This window comes from Psittacula echo, assembly GCF_963264785.1.
Source record: "Psittacula echo genome assembly, chromosome: 6".
Lineage (NCBI taxonomy): Eukaryota > Metazoa > Chordata > Aves > Psittaciformes > Psittacidae > Psittacula > Psittacula echo.
Window position 1 is genome coordinate 15405979 of NC_137743.1, and position 21310 is coordinate 15427288.

At 43.2% G+C, this 21310-nt stretch overlaps 1 protein-coding gene across 1 annotated transcript in view; it reads right to left on the reverse strand.

Moving 5' to 3' along the window:
• Positions 1-10836, reverse strand: part of FBXW4 (F-box and WD repeat domain containing 4) — a 64685-nt gene extending 53849 nt beyond the window's left edge. The window contains 2 exon segments of the mRNA XM_080622207.1: positions 10452-10635; positions 10638-10836. Coding sequence (XP_080478333.1) covers positions 10452-10635; positions 10638-10770 — 317 coding nt within the window. The 5' untranslated portion in view covers positions 10771-10836.
• Positions 10837-21310: the final 10474 nt, after the last annotated feature.

Genomic DNA, 21310 nt, shown 5'->3' on the forward strand with positions numbered 1-21310 from the left:
TGCTGCTGAAAGAGGAATTCCAGAAGAGAGTCACACAGTGGCTTGGCACAGAGTACCAGTTCACTACTGCAGTTACTCCAGTAACAGACACCTCTTCCTTTCACATGAATCAAAAGTTCCTGACTGGAAGGGGCGAGGGTTGGGTGGAGAGAACTATAGCTGACTACGTTCAGCTCTGGGGCCCCCAACATAAGAAGTTGTGGACCTGTTGGATCAAGTCCAGAGGAGGTCATGAAGAACATAATGAGCTGCAGCATTTCTCCTACAAGGACAGGCTGAGAGAGTTGGGCTTTTTCAGCCTGGAGAAGAGAAGCTCTGTGGAGACCTTAGAGCAGCTTTCCAGTACCTAATGGGGGCCTACAAGAAATCTGGAGAGGGACTTTCTACAAGGACATGTAGTGATAGCACAAGGAGGAATGGTTCTAAACTGGAAGAGGGTAGATTTAGATCAGATACTAGGAAGAAATTCTTTACTGTAAAGGTGGCGAGGCACTGGCACAGGGTGCCCAGAGAAGCTGGGGCTGCCCCATCCCTGGCAGTGTTCAAGGCCAGGTTGGACAGGGCTTGGAGTAACCTTGTTTTGTTGAAGGTGTCCCTGCCCTTCAACTTCAGTGGGTTGGAACTAGGTGATCTCTAAAGTCCCTTCAACCCAAACCATTTTATGATCTATATGAGGGAAGGCTGGTGGGCTTTTGGAGGGTTATTTGCTTGTTTTGTCTTTTTGTTTGTTTTACTGTTAACAGATACATTGTTCATCCAGCCTGCCTCTGCCATATTGCAATTCTGGATCCAGCTATTTTAAACATGTCTTAGAAACATCCATCCTTTATTTCTCAGACATTTTATTTATTCACAATAGAGGCAAAAAAGGGGACAGAACATATGGAGGCCATGAGAAATGGAATGTAGAAATTGGACTGATGCATCCTTCCCCTTTACCAGTACCAGGGCAGCAGAGGCTGAACTGCAATGATTTTCATGTTTCTGTCAGAGACATTTGATCCCTTGTAGCAGAAGAGAAGTTAAATCAAGCCCAATGATGGAATCAAGTGCCAAGATATAATTTGATTTGTTTCCTCAACAGCATCTCCCAGAGCAACTCTCAGAATACATCAACAAGGTGAACATCACTGCAATGCACCTGAGCAGTTCTCAGATCTTAGAGTTAAAAATTGCCTCACCATATAAACTTAATCATTTGATAAAAAAGACCCTTTTCTCCCCTGCAAAGACTGTTTTGCTTCAATCATGATCAACCCGCTTTCTATACATGCAAATCGTTAAGAATTGTTCCATGATGACCTGAGATAATCAGCAGACATCACACATCCACACCAAGTGGTTGACTTAACTAAGTACCTCTCACTTCAGCAACTGGATTAAACATCCAAAGAGTCAGGAGACAAAAATACCTTATGAACACAGATGTTTTGTACAATACTGTGGAGGGACTACTATCCACCAGCCAATGAACATCTTGACCTTTCTTAGCATGCAATCCAGCAAAATATGAAGCCACGTGCTTAAAATTCAGTACATACTTAAGTGCACTGTGAAATCAAGATCTTGGCATTCATGTTCACAGAGAAGCCAACCAACAGTGAACTTCAAAATTGCTGAAAGGCTGACTCACTGACGAAGGACTGCTATTTTACCAGGACCTACAGAGTCCTGCATTAGAGAGCAACTGAAGTACAGTCCAACATCCTAGAAAGATGGCAAGAAAGAAAGGATGAACAGCAAACACTGAATGTGAAAACTCAATGAAATTCAAGCAAAATCCACTATCCATCCTATTTCAGAAGTCATGGCAGTCTTGTGAAGTTCTCACTGACTGGAAAAAGGGAAACATAATCCTCATTTTTAAAAAGTGAAAAAAAGAAGACCCAGGTAACTACAGCCCAGTCAGGCTCACCTCAGTGCACAGCACGATCATAGAACAGATCCTCCTGGAAACTGTGCAAAGTACATGGAAAGTAAGGAGGTGGCTGGTGACAGCCAATGTGACTTCACTAAGGACAATCATGCCTGACAAATTTGGTGGCCTTCTACAATGGGGTTACAGAAGTGATAGATAAGGCAAGAGTGACTGACATCATCTACCTGAACTTGTGCAGAGCATTTGACACTGCCCCACATGACATCTTTGTCTCTGAACTGGAGAGACATGGACTTGATGGATGGATCATTGGTAGATAAGGAATTGGCTCGATGGTCTCACTCAAAGAGTTGTGGTTAACAGCTTGACATCCAAGTGGAGACTGGTGATGAGTGGTGCTCCCCAGGAGTCAGTACTGGGACCAGCAATGTTCAACATCTTTATCAGTGACATGGACAGCAGGATTGAGTGCACCCTCAGCAAGTTTATCGATGACACTGAGCTGTGTGATGCAGTTGATACACTGGATGGAATGGATGCCATCCAGAGGGTCCTTGACAGGCTTGAGAGGTGGGCCCATGCAAACCTCATGAAGATCAACAAGGCCAAGTGCAACGTCTTGCACCTGGATCAGGACAATTCCAGACACGACCACAGACAAGGCAGAGAATGGACTGAGAGCAGACCTGAGGGGAAAGACTTGGGAGTGTTGGTTGATGAGGAGTTCAACATGACCCGTCAATGTACACCTACAGCCCAGAAAGCCAAGTATATACTGGGCTGCATCAAAATGAGCGTGACCAGCAGGTCAAGAGGGGTTATTCTTCCCCTCTACTCATCTCTCATGAGACCCCACCTGGAATACTGCATCCAGCTCTGGGGCCCCAACATAAAAAGGGCATGGACCTGTTGGAACAAGTCCAGAGGAGGGCAGCGAAGATTATAAAAGGGCTGGAGCACTTGTCCTATGAAAACAGGCTAAGAGAGTTGGGCTTTTTCAGACTGGAGAAGACAAGGCTCCAGGGAGACCTTAGAGCAGTTTTCCAGTACATAAAAGAAACCTACAAAAAAGTCGGTGAGAACTTCTTACAAAGGCAGGTAGTGATAGCACAAGGAGGATGGTTCTAAACTGAAAGAGGGTAGATTTAGATCCGATATTAGGAAGAAATCCATTACTGTGAGGGTGGTGAGACAGTGGAATAGGTTGCCTGCCCCATCCCCAGCACTGTTCAAGGCCAGGCTGGACATGCTTTGAACAATCTGGTCTAGTGGAAGGTGCCCCTGTTCACGGCACCACAGCTGGAACTAGAAGATCTTTAAGATCCCTTCCAACCCAACCCATTCTATGAGTCTATGAAAATGTTCTTAAAGCCTATCAGAGCAAGACTATCTTTGCTGCTAGCTAATTAACCCCCAAAAGCATTCTATCAGGACCCCAAATCATGCAGTGCAATACATAACCTGAGATAACGCATGCTTTCAACTGCAGACACTCCTGATGGAAGCTCCCTTTACAAAGACTTTGTTACATTAAGAAAGAGAAGCTGAACATTTCTTTCAGCCTGAGAGAGTGTTCCAGGATAAAAGACATCCCAAGCAACCCATCATAAAGGATTTTTCATTTCCCCCTTCCTACCTCACCCCACCCTACAAGAAAAGTTAAAAGTATTTTGCTTAAATTATGGATTTCCTCTCTTTCTTGGCAGAGTTACTAAAAGAAATGTAATATTCCTCCTGGAGCCCGCTTCCCAGCTGCTGAAGCGAGAGATTGCGACTACCCCCCCCACAGCACCACTGACCCAGGTGACCTCAGCCACCATGGCAGTTGTTGGCCTGGGCCCCAGAAGAAAGCAATGAAAGAATCACTCAGCCAGAGACTAAGCACATCTCATCCTAAAGCTTCACCTCCAACAGCTTTTGCCTTCACTGATTCCCTCCCAAGCCAAAGTCCTTTGCCACCAGAAATGCTATTTCTGCAATAGCAAGAGCTTCTGTGCTTTATCACATACTAGGGAGATTTCTACTAGCCATCTACAATTTCAGCATGTGCCAAAACAATGCTGCCTGCAACAACACATACCATGTTACAGAAGAAAACACCAACATGTCATACTGTGTATTTTTCCAGCTGCATGGGGCATCCTAACCCACCAAAGTTCTTCACGTTTTGCTGCATTTTAAGTGTTGAAGAGCTCATCTGGAAATGCAAATCTGCAGAGACCTGCTGAGACCGAATCTCTTCTGTGGACAAAATCTGCTGTGTGCATAAAAGCTGTCACCAGCCTGCCTCAGGTCTGACTGGAAAGGTCATAGAGAGGAACAAATAGGTCACAGTAGCTAAGCCCCGGTTTCAACCTTGGCCCTGTGGCAGGGATGGCTAACGCAGGGACCAACTGCACTTATTTGTGTAATGTGGACACACCTGTTGAGTGGCAGGGTCTCAGTGCAGTTACAAGTCACAGGCCACCAACAGACAGCCAAGAGGGAACAGCTATTTCTGTCAGGAGCTCCTGTTGCTGTCCTCAACAAGTCAGCCAGCTTTCAAAACGGCTCTTCCACGACAAAAATTCCACCTGAATTCCTTTAGCACGTGATCCATACTTAGCTTACTGCCAGGTTCAGTCTGCCTCCTGTGCTCCCCTCCTTCCTATTTGACATGGGTTCAAATAACTGTGCAGACTTCTCTTGCTGTTTCTTGCCTCCTCTAGTGTGTCTACGCTATCTCAGTTAGATGTCACCAGTCTGTGCAGATTTACCTCTCCACCTCAAGCTCTGGTGAACGATTCAGCTGCATGAAGAAGCCAAATCTCTAATCGGAATCACAGATGCAGAAAAAATTCTGTACATGCAGACATACACGCCTTCACATAGGCTTCCCAAAAAAACATCATCATCAAGGCTTACCCAGACCATTCTGCCATCAAACGCCTTCTCCCCTACAAGTGGTTGTGATGGGATAATGGCTGGAAACTCCAGGCAGGGTTTGGCCTCTAACAGGAACTTATGTAGGGTTTTTGGAGATGAAATCTGGGCTGCTTCCAAAAAGGCATGGCCCTGGGAAGACCTGAGAAAATCTGCAGCTGCTCAATGGTTGTCACATATACTCTCATTTGAAAGAGTAGACTGTCAGGGTAGGACTTGGACAGAATGAAATAATCCATAGCTAGCTCACTTATGCATGTTACAGGGATAATAGCAGCAAGCACAGCACACATTTTTTAAGCCCTGAACTAGATAAAATTCTTCCTCCACTTTGAACTCGTGAAGATTTTAAGGGAAGGGTAGGCAGGCCTGAAGAAACTCCTACAAAAAAATTTCAAATTCCCAGAACAAGGAGCAGTTTCAATATTGTGGAGCTGTCCTGGCAGATCTGACCTGCCCAGAACTAACAGCTGAAGACAGAATAGGAACAAATGTTATGGGAGTCTCTAAAAACCACTGACTTTTCCAGCACAAAGCAATAGCTGTGTGTCCTGTTCCAGGATTTTGCCATTATTGCAATATCCTCCCCAGAGTATTCCCCTTTGCATCATCTGCACCAGTTCATTGCCTACTCCATTTCTGACGAAGTAATGAAACCTTGGTAAAACAAGTTTTAAAAGATGAAGGAACTGAAGTAGCTTTACAGGCGTTCACACTCCCTCCCCCACCAGCACTGGAGGCAGAGGTCTCCTGTGATTGCTGCAGTTTGCATTAGGATTTGACTTGCATAGATTGGCCATTTCCTGCTCCTGCAGGTGTATATATTTTTCCAAGATCTGGAGAAAACACAGCTTTTATTAACTCACAGAATTGCTTGCACAAGCTCTTAAATACTCAAAGATGATAAATTCGTAAGTTAATGAATCTGTTTCTCTGGAGAATATACCATGTTCCTAGCAGGCAAGGCAGGACAGGAGACAGAGAGTAGACAACCAGTGGAAGATTTCTCTATTTTGACAACAGCTATTAATATATTACAAAGAGCACACTGCCAGCCTATTTAGGCTGCAACTTTCAAGTTGCCCTCTAAAATTCCTTTGTAACTAAGGGGAAATAAGTTTAGCCCAGCTGCAACTTTATTCCTTTCTTCCATGCTTTAAATAAAGAACCACCTTGCAATGAGCTCTTTGCCTCTCCAATTTCTTCAGTCCAAGGTGGTCCAGCAGGCAGGCACTGCATGAAGACTTAAAGCACCCTCTGCTATTCCTGGCTCTGACACTGACCTACTGCACAGAGGGCAGCTTGGTTGACATCTCTCTGCCTCTTCTTCCCCTCCCAACCCTTGTTTACCCTGGCTATTTAGGCAGCAAGTAAAGACTGCTCTTGCTGGGCCTGTACAACAGCTGGCAAAACAGACACAGGCTACCAGACACAACTGTAATATCACTACACTCACCAAAAACCCCAAAGCCTTTGTGCTACTGCTCGGCCACAGTTTAGCTGCAGAAGGCATTCTTAAGCCTTAACTTTTCTGTCTTATGCTGCCATGCATTTTTGGAACAAGAAAGCTCCTTTCACCTTATGTCACGAAGACGGGGCTCAACTCTTGCTTCAGCTGCTCTTACAACCAAGTGAAGCAAAAAATCTTCAGCGTAGGGATTATCTTTTTACCATCCCCATGACAAGGTCTTGTTGCAGTACAGGAATTAAATTAAATTAACAATACATTAAATTAACATGACTATACAGAAAAAGCAGCAGCCTGACATACAGAGACTTGTAGGACAAGTGCCAAGAACCACATCCATCTAAACCCGCTCTATGCTTCCATAATAGTGACACAGCATCCTACTAAGCATTTACTTACTGCTGATTCAAAGAAGAAATGGCACATTTTTAACTCTAAGAATGTGCTTTAAGAACCCTTCCAAGTCAGGCCCTGCTGCCCCTAACATACAGTAATTCACACTGATGTGATCCCACCCAAAAGGAATGAAGCATACAGAAACATTGATCAAATCCAATTTCTTTCCTCTTCTGCAAGTGCACAGTTAAATCAATATCTTAAATACTTAAGTTTGCTTACATCTGCAGTTATTAGCTGAATCTACCAGAAAGGGCAAATATGAAAGACTGCCAATGTTGTGAATATGTTTTTTCAGCATAACAGCCAGTGTTCGGGATTAAGTCCGCATCTTCCTTTGACAACATTAGCAACTCCATTTAAAATTATTTAAGCCTGTGTCCCAAGATAACCAAACTGGCAATATTTAAAGGTACATAGTCAGGATGAGAAATATGTAATTTTAAAAACCAAAATCAAATCATTTCAGGTATACTACAATTTCTCTTTTCCATGCTGCTCACAGGGTTTTGCAAACAGTAATAAATTTTCCACTCTATTTCAGCATAAAAAGTTTTATAAGCAAGCTGACTGTGCAAACAGTTGTTTCACATACAAGCTAAAGCCTGTTCCCTCCCATCTTCTCATTACAATTATCTGAAGATACACCTAACAGAAGCAACATTTTAAAGGAATGGTGTCATTTTCAAGTTAATCACCCTTTAAAAAAATGGGGAAGTGGGGGCGGGGGGACAAGTTTCACAGCTATCTTACACTCCAGGCTCAAATTTATCTCTATTTACAAAGCATTAGCAGATGGCTTATCAGAAAGCATTTAACAACAGAAATGATCAAACTATTCTGAGATTTTTTTTTTTTTTAAACAGTGAATACTCCCTAGACTAGTTTTTAACTTCTGCCAGCCTCCCAGGGACCATCAGTTTAAGATCTAATGTTAGAACCATGCATGCTACTTCATTAAGTACATTTACCATAAACGGTTCCAGCCGTTGCTTTCTCAACTGCGGACAGTATTGCACAAAAACCTCCTAAAAGGAAAAACCAGTGTTCACCTCATGTAATGTTATCCAGAATGTGCAACAGAAGCTTCAGCTCTTGAGCAAGTCAAAGCCAAGCTTGACAAACTCAAGATTTATGCCGTATCACTAAAAAAACACAGTTATCAAGCAGGTCCAGCTATCCATCATCTTCATCACCATTCTGTTTACCCAGAGATATTTTAGCTTAAATACCTACTCAGCTCAAATCTAACCTTCAGTGAGCAACCTGACAAGTTCCTACTTAGAATTACTATCAAGAAAAACTGCATGCCCAGAAGCTTACTTCAATCCCTTCCCAACCTGTACTTGCTAGTCAAATAAAACATAACCTCTCTCTACAAATCTTACTCCCTCAGTTACAAGAGCAGCAATCTTGAAGACTGCTCTTGATCTTGGAGGATGGAGCATGAGGCGCAAGTGGTATAGAAGAGACATGGCTATTTAAAACCTTCAAGCTGCCACAAAGACTAAACTCTTCTTCAGCTAAGCAGAAATTTTACAACAGTACCACAACTCAACACACGCACTCATGCTGGTTCTTCTGGAGATGTACAGCTATCCAGACCCCTAAGATACAGCAATATGCTTTTGTCTTTTATCTATTGCCAGAACTGTCTACACTACTAGAGCAGAACTCCTGCAACTGCCCCAGATGCTGGAACTCCACACAGGGAACCCAAGTGCTTGACTTTCAGGCACTCTTCATAAGATCTGGCATGCCATTTCAAAGAACTGAAGATCATCTGAGCCTTCCAAGAATTAAAAGTAATTGAAGGATTCATCCTCCAGATATATCTCAAGGTTCCTGCATAACCAGCTTGTAATGGTACTCTGTGAGTTACCTATGACTGAACTCCCTAGGACCAGGGCAGTGCTGACCAATACTAAAAGCAGCACTCAGTACTAGAGTTGTTTAAAGAAAACTTGAAAATAGGACCCAGCACAAAAGCACATCCTAGAATTACTAAAAAAAAAACCAATCCTGTTCATAGCAAACCTAACAGCATTGAAATCCCTGGGAGCTTATGATACTCAAGCAGCCTCCCCTTCACTTAAACCCTCTGACCTAGCAAACTTCTTCTGTAGCTGTTTATAGACCTGCATTCCTTTGTAGGGGGAAGTGGTGGTCCTTACATATGCCGCACCTGCTCTGCTGTACACCTGATCCCTCCTGCAACTGAAGTAGCATAGTATCACCTTATTCTTAATGAAAAATACAGAACTTCATTTCCTCAGGAGACAAAAATCATATATCACAGTAGACAGAGTCCAGTACACAGCCATTCTGCAGCACTCATTCTTGCTGACTTCCAAGGAATCTGTGCTTAACTTTCAAGCTGTGAAGACTGAATCGGTTGAAGTCCTGGCCTGAAAACCCAACACAAGGATTTTCAGCACAACCAAAGTCCTGCTAGCAGAAGCCATAATTATTTCTCTAAAGTCTGTGCCATTAATGAGATAATAATATGACACAGCAAAATAGGGCTCAAAACCTGACATTCCATCTTTCAATTCATGTCAACGCAGTATTTATGGAAACAATACTGAATCACTGGATGACAAATAAGACGCTGGGCTAGCAGCTAAAGCGAAACCATAGGAAGAGATTCATACGTCCTACAAACATAAACAACTTCTCGGTATCCTCTAAGTATCAAGGAAAGCTCACATTGTGTGGCTGCCTCCGAGTGGCGTTTCATAAACTGGCAAGTTTGAGAAAGAAAACCAATCTCTGGGTCTTTACCAACCACTGCCAAGGCTCAAGCCACGAAACCACTTCATCTAGAAGGATGCTGGTGTCACACACAGGAAAGCCAAGAGGGCTCACGCATATTCTCAACCTGTGATGTGCTGCTGAACTGGGGAAAAAGCCAGCAACAACCCCTATCCACAAACCTTTAAAACCCAGAAGCCATAATTAAAGGCCTGAGAGTCTCCTTCTCTACGACAGCCATTACCAGTTATACCAGCAAGCTGCTCCATGAACAGAATCTAAGAAATGTGTGCCTGGGGCCCCCTACCACTAAGGCTCTTGTGCCTAGTAACATACATAAGCCCACTCTAGAGCCTTTACCCAAAACACCAGTGCACGCCTTGCTCCCTTGCGGCTTCTTCCCTGAGGTGCCTTCAACCCCATGGCAGGGACCACTGCTCAGAAACAGGGAGGGAGCATGGTCACACAGGAGTCACCCCAATAGCACATGACAGCTCCTTCTATCTCCTCGTGTTCCCAACTGCCCCAGCTTGAAGCCCCTCACCCCTGCGTGTCTTGTGGGCAGTTTGGGAGACAGAGATGATCTGAAGAAACCTCAGACCCCAGTACTTGATGGGCCACTCCCGCCGAGCTTGGCGCTGCGAGAGCCCAGAAAGCCCCCACCATCCTCGCCCGCTTCCTTGCGGGAACAAGAAGCACCTCCCCACAAACACCCCCCCCAAGCCTCCAGGGCAGGGCCGGGGTCAGGGCTCACCACACACGGTCCCTTCCCCTCCCAGGGGCGGCCCCAGCGCCACGACCCTTCCTTTGCCCTCGCCTCCCCTCTTAGCGCAGACTAACGACAGCGCAGCCGCGTTTCGAGAATAGCTTCCCCTTCCCTCCGCCCCCTCACGGCGGCAGGGAAGCCCTTTTAGCGACTACGCCAGGAGCGCAGAACGCCCCTTAGCAACCAACTAGGCCGCTAGATCCTCGGCCTTTCCCAGCCGCCGCGGCCGCCTCCCCCCGCCCTTCCGCCGGGAAGGCCGCGCTTACAGGTCGGTGCCGAGCTGAGTGAAGCCGGAGTTGAGGCAGCCACGGGCTATGCGCCTCCAGAGGAGATCACGGCTACTGAGGAAGCGCAGGCGGCGGCAGACTTGGCCCAGGCGGCCCAAGGCCTGCGCGTCCAGGTAGGAGCAGATGAGGAGCAGCAGCTCCTCGGGTAAGGCCCAGAGCGGGGAGGAGGTGGAGGAGGCCCGGGATCCCCCCTCCGCCTGGGGGGATCGGGGGCTGCCCTTCCTCCCCATGGAGCAGCAGCTCCTGCCCCTCCTCCCCCGGAGCCGGAGCTGCTGCTGCCCAGGGGAGGCCGAGCCATGGACGGGGCAGCCGCTCCCCAGTCACATGGGGCAGAAGCCGCTGCTGTCACTCCCCCCCTCCGGGGGAGGAGACGGCTACCGGGGCGGAAGGGGGCACAGGGCTGCCGAGCCCACCCTCGTTAGGGAATTAATTCGTTAACGGGAGCCGCTGGGACTCCCCCTGCCCAAATGTCCTCCCCACAGCATCCGGCACTCGGATCTGTATTCTTCCGAGTTGGGATTAGTAACATCGCCTGATCCACGTGTTCATTAGCAACGTGAATAATCGATGGTGAGTACGGTGATCGCAGGTAACCAGAGCATCTGCTCCACCACCTGGAGCAACCCCAGTAGACACTACACCCCTTCCTGCGAAGGGGAACTGCAAGGTGATTAATGCTCATTAATTATCCTTAAGCAGTCGGGAGTGCCTGTCACCCACAAAGTGACAGCAGGGGTCGTCTGGTGCTGCCCAGCAGTTTTCAACATTCCCAAATTCCTGGGCCACATATCCCCATGTAAGAGCAGGCCCTGCTACAGTGAATTTAAGGCTGTCTTTTCACAGGTACCCTTTAGACACAGTCAGTTCCCCTTTCCAGGGCTACGTATGACAGGGTCTGAAAAGTGCTCTCACTTCACACGTTTGGGTACATATATACAAGCACACCACCCCGAAAGAACAGTTCATAATAACTGAGTCATTGTTGCCATCCACAGGAGCCTGGAGTACTGACAACGCAGAAGGATTCTGGTCCAAAATGGCAAAGTAGCCCTCCACAGACAGTGGAACAGGAAAATACGAGTCTAGTGTTATGTTGTTCCTTCTTATAGTACTTTCCACTCTACAAAAGCTTGAAATGCTTGGTGAAATTTCTCCCTCAAAATTAAAAAATAGATAAATTATAAGTTCATCATCTGCTTAGAATGCTTTGAACAGGTATCACTTACCCACCGCAGTCTGCATCTCCTTTTGCACAGTGGAGTAGGAAAATAAATCTCAGTGTATAATGAGGTTACCATAGCATACAGGCGTTTAGACAGTACTTGCATCCTTTCCAGAGGGTCATCTTGTCTGTGTAATCTCAAGCACTCAAATACTCATAAAAATCACCAACTCTGGAAGCTTCATGTTTGAGAGATTCAGAACTGCTGGCTGAGGAACTGTGGTCCATTTACACCAAGTTTCAACACACCCTGGAAGTCAGGGAAGTTCCAGAAGGCAGCAAATGCTCTATCAGCATTTGTGACGAGTGAATCAGATGGCCCAAGTAATTAAAAATTTCTCAACCTAAATTTGAGCTCAGGTGAAGTAACAGCACATCTGGTACTGGACTTAAGTAGTCAACTGAAAGAGAGATAATATAACAAATTTTACTTAACATGAGATTATGGAAACTTGGTATGAATGCAGTTTTATATTAACTTAATATCTTTTTGATGACATTAAACTTAACTCTTTTGTAATAGACTTCAGCAATGTCTGAAACATTAAATTATTAAAATGTGAATGACTTCTCCATCTTCAATTGTTATTGTCAAGACAGATTCCTTATAAAGTTGGTCTTTCTCTAGTAGGATCCCATAGAGACAGCTTATGGACCTTATACTGGCATTTAAAAATACACATATTTTTACTAGCAACCTGAAAAAAAAAATCTGAAATCAGTATTAGCAAAGCTTTGTAGAAGGCACAAAGCATGGGGCAAGAGGCAAAGGGTGCTTGTGGCTGCATAACCCTGTGTTAAGTTTAAGCATAATCAAATCGTATGTATTTCAATCAAGCCAAATGTAAAGTCTCACATCTAGGAACAAAGAATGTAGGTCACCCTGAAAGGATGTAACTCTATCCTGCAAAGCTGCAATTCCGTAAAGACTTCATTAAGATGAATAATCAGCTGAACGTGAGCTCCTTCTGCAGTGCTGTGACCAAAGGGCTAGTGCTGTCCTGGGAAACAAACAAGAGCCAGGAGGTTCTTTCACCTCTGGTTTTGACTCTGTTGTGACTGCTTTGGAAATAATTTGTCCAGCCAACATTTCAAGAAGGATGTTGAAAAACTATAGGGGTTTCAAAGAAAAGAAGAGTAGTAAGAATGATTACAGGACTGTCAAACATGTTTTATAGTGAGACCCAAAGTGCTCAGTGTGTTTAGCTTTCTAAAGAGAAGGTTAAGGTGTGAGGTGATCATACCTTACAAGCACTGAAACAGGAAGAAAAATCTGGTAATACCAGGATCTTCTATTTAGCAAAGAGATAACATCTCTTGACAGAAGGCGATGGGAAACAAATTCATAAATAGAGCATGCTTTTGTAGTGAAGAAAATTAAGTGTTGAAACAGTTTATCAAGGTTTATGGTAGATTCACCATTACTGGATTAAAAACAAACAATACCAGCCTTTTTGTTGTTTGGTTGATTGGGATTTTTTTCCCTTAGAGGGAGAGCCTAGCAAGACCACAATGCTAAATCATAAACCAGGAATGACCTGGTGAATCCTAACTTAGGATATCGGACTAAGACAATCAAAGGTGTTCCTTCTTGTCTTAGACTCTGCTGCTCTACAGAGCCAACATCTGCATAGCGCGTGTTGCTCTGCACTGTGTGATTCCCATATTCCGGTGTACACCAGTCTCCAGACTATGACCATGCCACTTTACCAAGGAAACTCCTTGGTGTAGTCCAGAAGGAACTTGGGTGCAAAGTAACACATACAGGGTGATCCTCTGGGACACTGGGACCAAAGTATGGACAAGTGCGTCTGTAGAAGTGGAGCTCTCCAATTTGTATAAACAAGATATAAACAACTGTGAAATACGTGACTGAGATGAAATGTGTGTTTGCATGCAATAATCATAGGGAGGGTCAAATACGGTCCATACAGGGGACACAGATCAATGTGAAGAAAAATTATGATAAGTTGCACTTAAATGTATCATTGTCTTCTAGTGTGCATAATTGCCTTACAATATACTAACAGTAATTATTCTTTGTCCAAAACATAGATACCATTATTTTCTTAGGTTTTTGGTTTGGGGTTTGGTTTTTTTTTTTTCTTAAGAGAAATGGACTTGCAACTGCATACACTTCCCAGGTATGGGTTCAGCTGCTGTTATTGCTGTGGAGCTTTAAAAGCTCTGCATCACAGGCTAAGAACCCAATAGCCTTCCCAGCAATGCCAAAGTAAGCGCATATGTAGGTGTCTGCAAGAGAAAGAACCAAGGAAGATTCTGAACCATTACTGAAACTGTATGTGTCGCATGATTATTTCCTTTACATTGTTCATACTCTTAATAAAGGACTCAGTGCAACTGCTCACTGCTGTATAATCATAAAATCAATAATGTGTCCTTCCCAAATCTTGCAGTAAAAGATCCCAATCTCTTCATGGGCCACAAGCACACTGAACCTTTATAAAATGGGGTAGGGTTCTGTGCTGCAGTAGTAGACCCTTCCAGCATCATGGCTTGCAAGGTTTCTGAGCTAAAAACTGGGGAGAGCTTATACCTCTAAAGCTTGTGCTTTAACAGTGTAAGTCAATGAAATCCTGCTCGGAAGAAACACCATTTCAATACCTGTCTGTCAATTTATTTTTTTTTCCTATCTTCAAGGGGTTTTATTATTTGCAGTGCCCTCAAATACACCTTTCCAGCTAAAGACACAATCATGTGGACAGCTCTTTGTTTTGTTTTTCCTTCCAACCAATGCTTTTGTGTATTTCTGAAACTTAAGACACCTCCTCTGCTACTACAGTACTTATCTGTAACACCATCGCTTTGAGGGATTAAAGCAGGTTACTTGTTACACACTTAGATCAAGAGTTATCTGAGTAGAAAGTCTATCCCGTTAGGGTTGGCGGAATCTGGTTTTGATCTTGAGTTGTTTTGATTTTCTCTGAGAGCAAGTAACATGTTATTTTAACTTCTGAATAAGGTGTGCTACCTGACTGTGTCTCTTCTGTTTGGCAGAAAGGATTAGAAACCTCCACGGAACTTGCACTCTATTAAAGCAGAGTGCTCACCATTGAGAGCCAAGGAGCTGAATTGTTTTCAGATTATATGTGTGTGTGTCTTTCCCACATCAAAGACTTTGATGGAAGCTGTTCACGCTATTGTCAGGAATGCAGGGATTGGCACAAAGGTGATTAGCAAAATTGCTTTTCTGCAGGAGAAGCACAAAAATTATCGAAGGATTAAAGAGGATAAAATTAAAAGGTTATGCTGAATTTGGGGGTAAATTTTCTCCTTTTTATCCCAAATTATACATATTGATTTGGTTTTACCCATAAAAGGTCTGCCAGAAGAAATCAGGTTTAGAAGCTATTTGGTATGGATTCTGTTAAAGGGCAAGGAAAAACCTTCCTTTAAATAATCCCAACAGACCTTACCCTGTGTGGTTCCAAATCCCATCTACAAGGAGCTTTTAATGAGTACTAAGGGCACCCAGATCCCTACAAGGTTTTCAGCAGCCACAACATCAGGACCTTCAGTCATAATTATGCTGAAAATTATGAAAACAATTCCATAAATCAGTTTGTCACCAGTGGTGCTGTTTGTTTACTTTTCTCATTACACTCTGCTGACAAAGATACTAAACTGGGGGAATCGCTTTCATTATCCAGTTGCTAGACACATGCAATGCTTTTGTATTTTGATCAGCAGCTGAGCTGCTTGAATGGTTAGGAGGAAAAAAAGGCAATAAAAAGGGATTCTCAAATATTTTAGTGTATCAAAATGAGCAGCCATGCCTTCCAGAAGCTCTCTTGCTTGGCAAAACCAGTGCAATAAAAAGTATCTATCACCTCCCAAAGCCAGCAGAATTGTCTCATCTTGCTGGTTCGGACTCTTGTCTGTTGTTCATTTTATTTTGAACAGCTCTCTATGATTTGCTAAGTACCAGCCATATACCTATTTCTTATCTTTGCATTTTGGAGTTTATTTGTTTTACTAATCTGTTATGTTCTGGAAGTCACCCAGAATATTTTATTTGTTTTTAACCTCATTTATCAAAGTATTATCTAAAGCATCTGTTCAGAAACTGTTCATTTTAACTGTTTTCCCAACAATGACCTTCTTCCTCCCCCCCAGGCCACATCAAGTTGTCACTCACCAGACAGCTGTGGAATTTGGAATCATTCCTTTTAAATGCTTTACAATTCCAAATGGTAGATTTCTAATGGCACAATATGATTGCCACAAAGATCTTTAAATTTCCCAATCCTCCAGGCTTCAAAGGCTGGACTGTCCTTGATCTCCTGAAGGAATGCTTTTGAATCTTGTTCTTTTATAGGGACTACCTATGAAGATATTTTAGGGGCTTTTTCCTTTCATACTTAGAGCCTGAGGAACTAAACATTCAAATACCCACTGGCTTTTTTGAGAGTAAGATGAAGACTTACAAAGTTGTTTCTAGAGATTTTCAGCTTTCATTAATTCCACAGGTTGTTCCAAAACTTTTTGGAGCATTTATAAAGCAACATAAGAGTATCTTAAGTGTAGCAATGACTATGATGGTGTTTTATCTTGCATCTGCCTTGTACATACATGACTACTTCATGAAGTTCCTAGCCTGCCATGAGCAAGTCTGACAGCGTCCTGACCCATCGTACATCTGTGGGTGCAGAGGGGTCCCTTACTCTTGAAGGATACTCTGCTGTCATATCACTTACAAGGTAACAATTTGCTCAAGGAAAGTGAACAAATCTAATCCTACAGGCAGTTTTGGGTCTGCCTTGACCAGGCAACCAAGACAGAGCCTAATTACCTGCAACAACTCCAAATTTGCTTCTTTCTCCCTTCCCCTGCAGCCAGAGGAAACATTTCACTAGTATTCCTGTAGGATCTCTCAGTCAGGAGGCTGACATTTTTTATTTCTCACTGGTTAATTCTGTTTTCTCTCATTACTGAAATCCAGAATCTGCAGAGATTTATAGTGCAGCAACAGAAACCTGACTAGTTCTAAAACCAGCCTTTATTTCTATTCAGTTCTATTATAGCCAAGCTATAAGGCAAATTTACCCTCCATCTTATTAATGAAGCACACATGCATATAAAAAAATTACAGAATAAGGTATCCCCCTGCCCATACACTATAGGTCCTAGTCCTGCAATGGAGCACTGCGGGAGTTCCACCTAGCAGATTCATCTGTAGATTTGGGACCTTCAGCTGTAAACCCCTTCAGGAAAGCACTAAGCTAAAAAGCACTGCCACAGTACCTCAGATGACATGACCTCTGTTGTGACTGCAGGCTCTCAGGTATTATTATAAGGAGCAACTAACGCTCTGTCACTGCAGTAAGTGTATGTTTAGATATCCTGTATTGCTAATGCACGTGATTTGTAAATAGTCCCCAGCCTAACCTCGGGTTTTGTGATGACAACAACAAACTGCAGGAACAACTGATGACTAACCTGGTTTATGGGTCAGGGAACAGGCCTTAGATCCTCATTTACACAGGTTTCTTATGATCATGTAAGCCCTATGTCTTCAAGACTATTTTTGTTTGTTTGTTTAAATCAGTTAAAGAAAAAAAAAATCCCAGATCCCAAAATAGAGAATGTTTTCCTTTGGAGCTGGAAGCAAACACACTTGATAGCTTTAACATCTGCTGGACAATGCATGAATGGGTGGTGGGCACCTCACACGGTTTTGTGACAAACACATGTGCGTACAGCGTGTCAGATTATAAATCCAAGAATAAAGAGTCATTAAAACCTCCCTTCTGTAGCCCACCTGCCATGAAAATAGGCCTTTCACTCTATCTATTTAAACTGAAAATGAGTATTGGGAAGGAAAATGCCGACATTCCAGGGATTCAAGTCAAAATCTCCCCCTCCAGTAAAGGAGGTCTGTCAATTGAACTTAAATTGATCTATTGTCCATCTCTCATCAGGACCCACAAGCCACCCCATGCACATGCTTCTGTTATTGCTAGAAACCAGGACCTCACAGTCAAAGACCATCACAGTAACATTTACATCTGGTGCTGGCTTGATATGCAGCTTTGCATAATTCTCAAATACCTTTTCTGCTTTGCAGCCTGTTAGTGCCTAGTGCAATTTTTGGGTGCAGATTCCAGTAAAATTAGCTTACTACCCAGCAGAGCACAAGCCCTCTTAGCTCCACCATGAGTGCAAAACTTTCTGCTCTTGGAAGGGAGGAAAGGAGAAAGAGCCTCTTGCACTCTGGATTGACTCTTATGAGTGCCATGAGTGATAAATTTGGTCCTATTCTTTATCTTTTCCTCCAGGCTTGCAGTGGACTTATTGTTAGCATGTCTGAATTATTAGTAGCATTATATTGAAATGCATCTCAAAGGACAAAACAACCAGGCTGCGCAAGATGTCCATGACCCTGCAGAGGAGAAGGGCTTCTGACTTACAGACATCAGTTGTGACTCTTGAAACTGAATTTACTACAATGTAATTCACGAGTGACAAATCACAGTGCTTCTCATAGGTTATTCCCCTTACCTGTAACTGTGCTTCTTCATCCATTTACATGATGTGAGCCTTGTAACACACTCTTATAACTGCATTAGCAATGCCAGGAATAAAAAATAGCTTTTCAAAAGGGATAAAGCCCATAGCACTTTTTTCCTATTGCTTATGTCTCACCATGCACACAAACATACAAATGTGGCTTTTTTTCAGCATGAACCTCTGTACAAGGAATCAGTGAAGGCATCTACTTGCTTATTTTCTGTCCCCTGCTCTGCAGTGCAAGCCCCATTTGCTGCGTGGATGCCGTAGCAGGTGTTTGGATGTGCAGGTGTGTGCACAGGCAAAGTCCTGAGCGCAAGCACAAACAAAGATTCGAATACCAGGGCCTTTCAGCCTGAACCTGACACTGCCACTTTAAAACCAGAGACATGGACATCAAAGTTTTCCATTCCCCAGAAGGAATGGACTATTTTGCACCCTTCCAAATGATGTCTCTCATCTCTCTGCCTTTCCTACAGCCTTCTCTCTCTCACACACATACACTTTTTCTAATACCATCCCTCCCTCTCCACTTCAAACCATGGGAAAAACCTAGGAAAAGAAGCTTGCCGACTAAGGGACCGTTTCACTGTATTGTGTTTTCCAGCTAGACCTGAACAGACTGAAATCAATTCAGCTCTCTCTCTCTCGCTCTTTCCTTCCCTCTCCCATGTCTTTTTTTGTTTCTCTTAGATCGTGCTCCCTGCCTTAAGAAAGCCCAGTTTAGTTATACCCATCTGCATTGCAATCAAGTGACCAGTGGTTTTTTATTGCTTGTAAAAACACAGTATCTTTTTCATGGGAGTCAGGTTCTTCTTTGGTTTGAAATACCCAGTGAGCAGTGGCAACAACCTGCAGAATCTTTGATCAATTCTCACATATCCATTTGAAGTATCTTTAGTAGACCCATCAAAAGAAAGGGACTTGGTAATTAATATTTTAATACGGTGTACCAGCATCACATTATGTTACTGGCAAGAGGCCTGATTTAACAGAAGCACCCAGAAATACCTGTATCTGATCTGAATTGCTACGTGCTCTAAAAAATATACATTATTAAAGCTGAAGTCCAGCTGTTGCTATATTAATATCCTCTGGTTTTTATTTGCTCCTACCTTTTGGAAGGTTTCAGTTTTCATTCTGAAACTTTCCAGGCTTGCTCCCAAAACCAAGGTTATAACTGGAGGGTAAGAATGAGAGGAGAATGCAAGAAGGTTCACTGGAAATTTGAAGAGGCGAGATTCAGCACAGCAGAGCCAGCAGTCCGAAGAAGGAAGAAGTGTCACTTAAATTTTGATCGTAGCACCTGTTGACAAAGGGACAGGATGAAGATGTGCGTGAGACCTGACTTTTGTGCCTTCCCATCTTTGGAATAGTTGATTATGCAGTTAGTGTTCCCTTAACATACTTTTCCCTTGAGTTGTCCAGAGTCTCAGGGCCAGCTGTGAGATTGCCGTAAACAACAGTTTCACTGCATTTAACAGAATTATGCTGGTTTATATCGAAACATGGTATCACCCAAAGAACACAAAAATTATCTACCCGGCCTATCCAGAACTCCCATCATGAATAAACCCCAGCAACTAGGACTAACCACAAACCAGAAATATCCTCCACCATTACAAAACAGTGTAAGTAAGACAAATAAAGGTGTTGTGCAGTTACAGATTATCACCACCACACAGCAGACCTGAGCCCCAGTGGGGATTTTATAGCTTGCCCTAAAACCCATAAAACTTTCCCAGTCAAATTGGACTTGTAAAGTCCAGCCAGCAGATAATGCTGTTCCAGCAGCTTCTTCTCATGTAACCCCAGTTGAGCACAAAATGGTGAAGTCTTGATATGCTTTAATGATAGCCAGATCAAAACCAGCACTGCAGAAACCCACTCATCACTTACAAGGTGTTCAGTTCAGGTCATCACCTGGTCCCATGCATATTACGTCCCATTTAAACTGAATTATCACCTTCTGTTCTACATGCAGTTTCCAGCTGGAGATTGGAGCAATCCTAAATGCAAGCCATTGCATTTAGTAAATTAGTAAAACCTGCCTTCCAGACTGACAGGCTCATAGGTGGTTGTCTCTGTCACTGCCTGCTGGGCATCTGTGAAAGTCAAGCAGAATTGTTGGGTGCTCAACACCACTGGAAATGTCATTTTGTTTAGATGCCTAAATACTGTTTTCAGTGTCTAGCTTCTGACTCCAAACATTGCACATACTGTGACTCATCTGCCTTTTGCACTACTTTGCTGTAGTATGAGCTTTAATACTACAATTCCGAAGTATTTCCCAAACAGCACAACACAACATGGGCTGGTTTTAACTCTACCACCTCGAATACAAGGGTAGTATCAGGTAATTACCTTGCAACTTAAACTACCCAAGATTTGAAACCAGTATCTCCTAAGTATCTCAATTTCAGAAGCACCCAGAATGTGGCCTAATTATTTTAAGCCAGCTGCACAGCTTTTCAGAGCAATGTTTCAAGAGAAGAGGTGATTAATTGTGACCCTAATTTTGTGTGATACAGACTTTTGGGTAAAGGAGTTGAAGAGCTCAGCCATTCAGGTCAGCAACAGTTTCATTTAGTTTATACATGTCAGTATCATGTGTGTGTTTATAAATATGCTCTGTGTTTAATGAACAGCGTATTGTGCAAATACAGTTTATCAAGTATTTTTCCTATAAATGAGCATATACTAAGTAATAGTATAACAGATTCTATATAAAATTGCAGAAAAGGGCAAATAAAGCACTGTATAATGCAAAAATCCTAGACGATAATAGGTATTTGTCTTAGACCGTAAAAGAAAGTGGCTACAGTTAGTTATCTCTGCTACAAGGTACCTCCTGATTACTGTGCTTAATCACACAAACATAACGGTATCCTGGAAGTTTTAGCCCTGTTTCTTTCTTTCTTTCTTTTGTTTTAAGAAAAACAATGCTATGATAAAAAGAGAAAAAAAAAATAAAACAAAAAGAACTTAAACGTGAGGCAAAGCTCCAGCGAGTTGCCATTGTTGTGGGTGTATTTTCAGGAGCAGTCTCCCAGGCGCTCAGTCTCTTACATGCTGTAAATTCTTC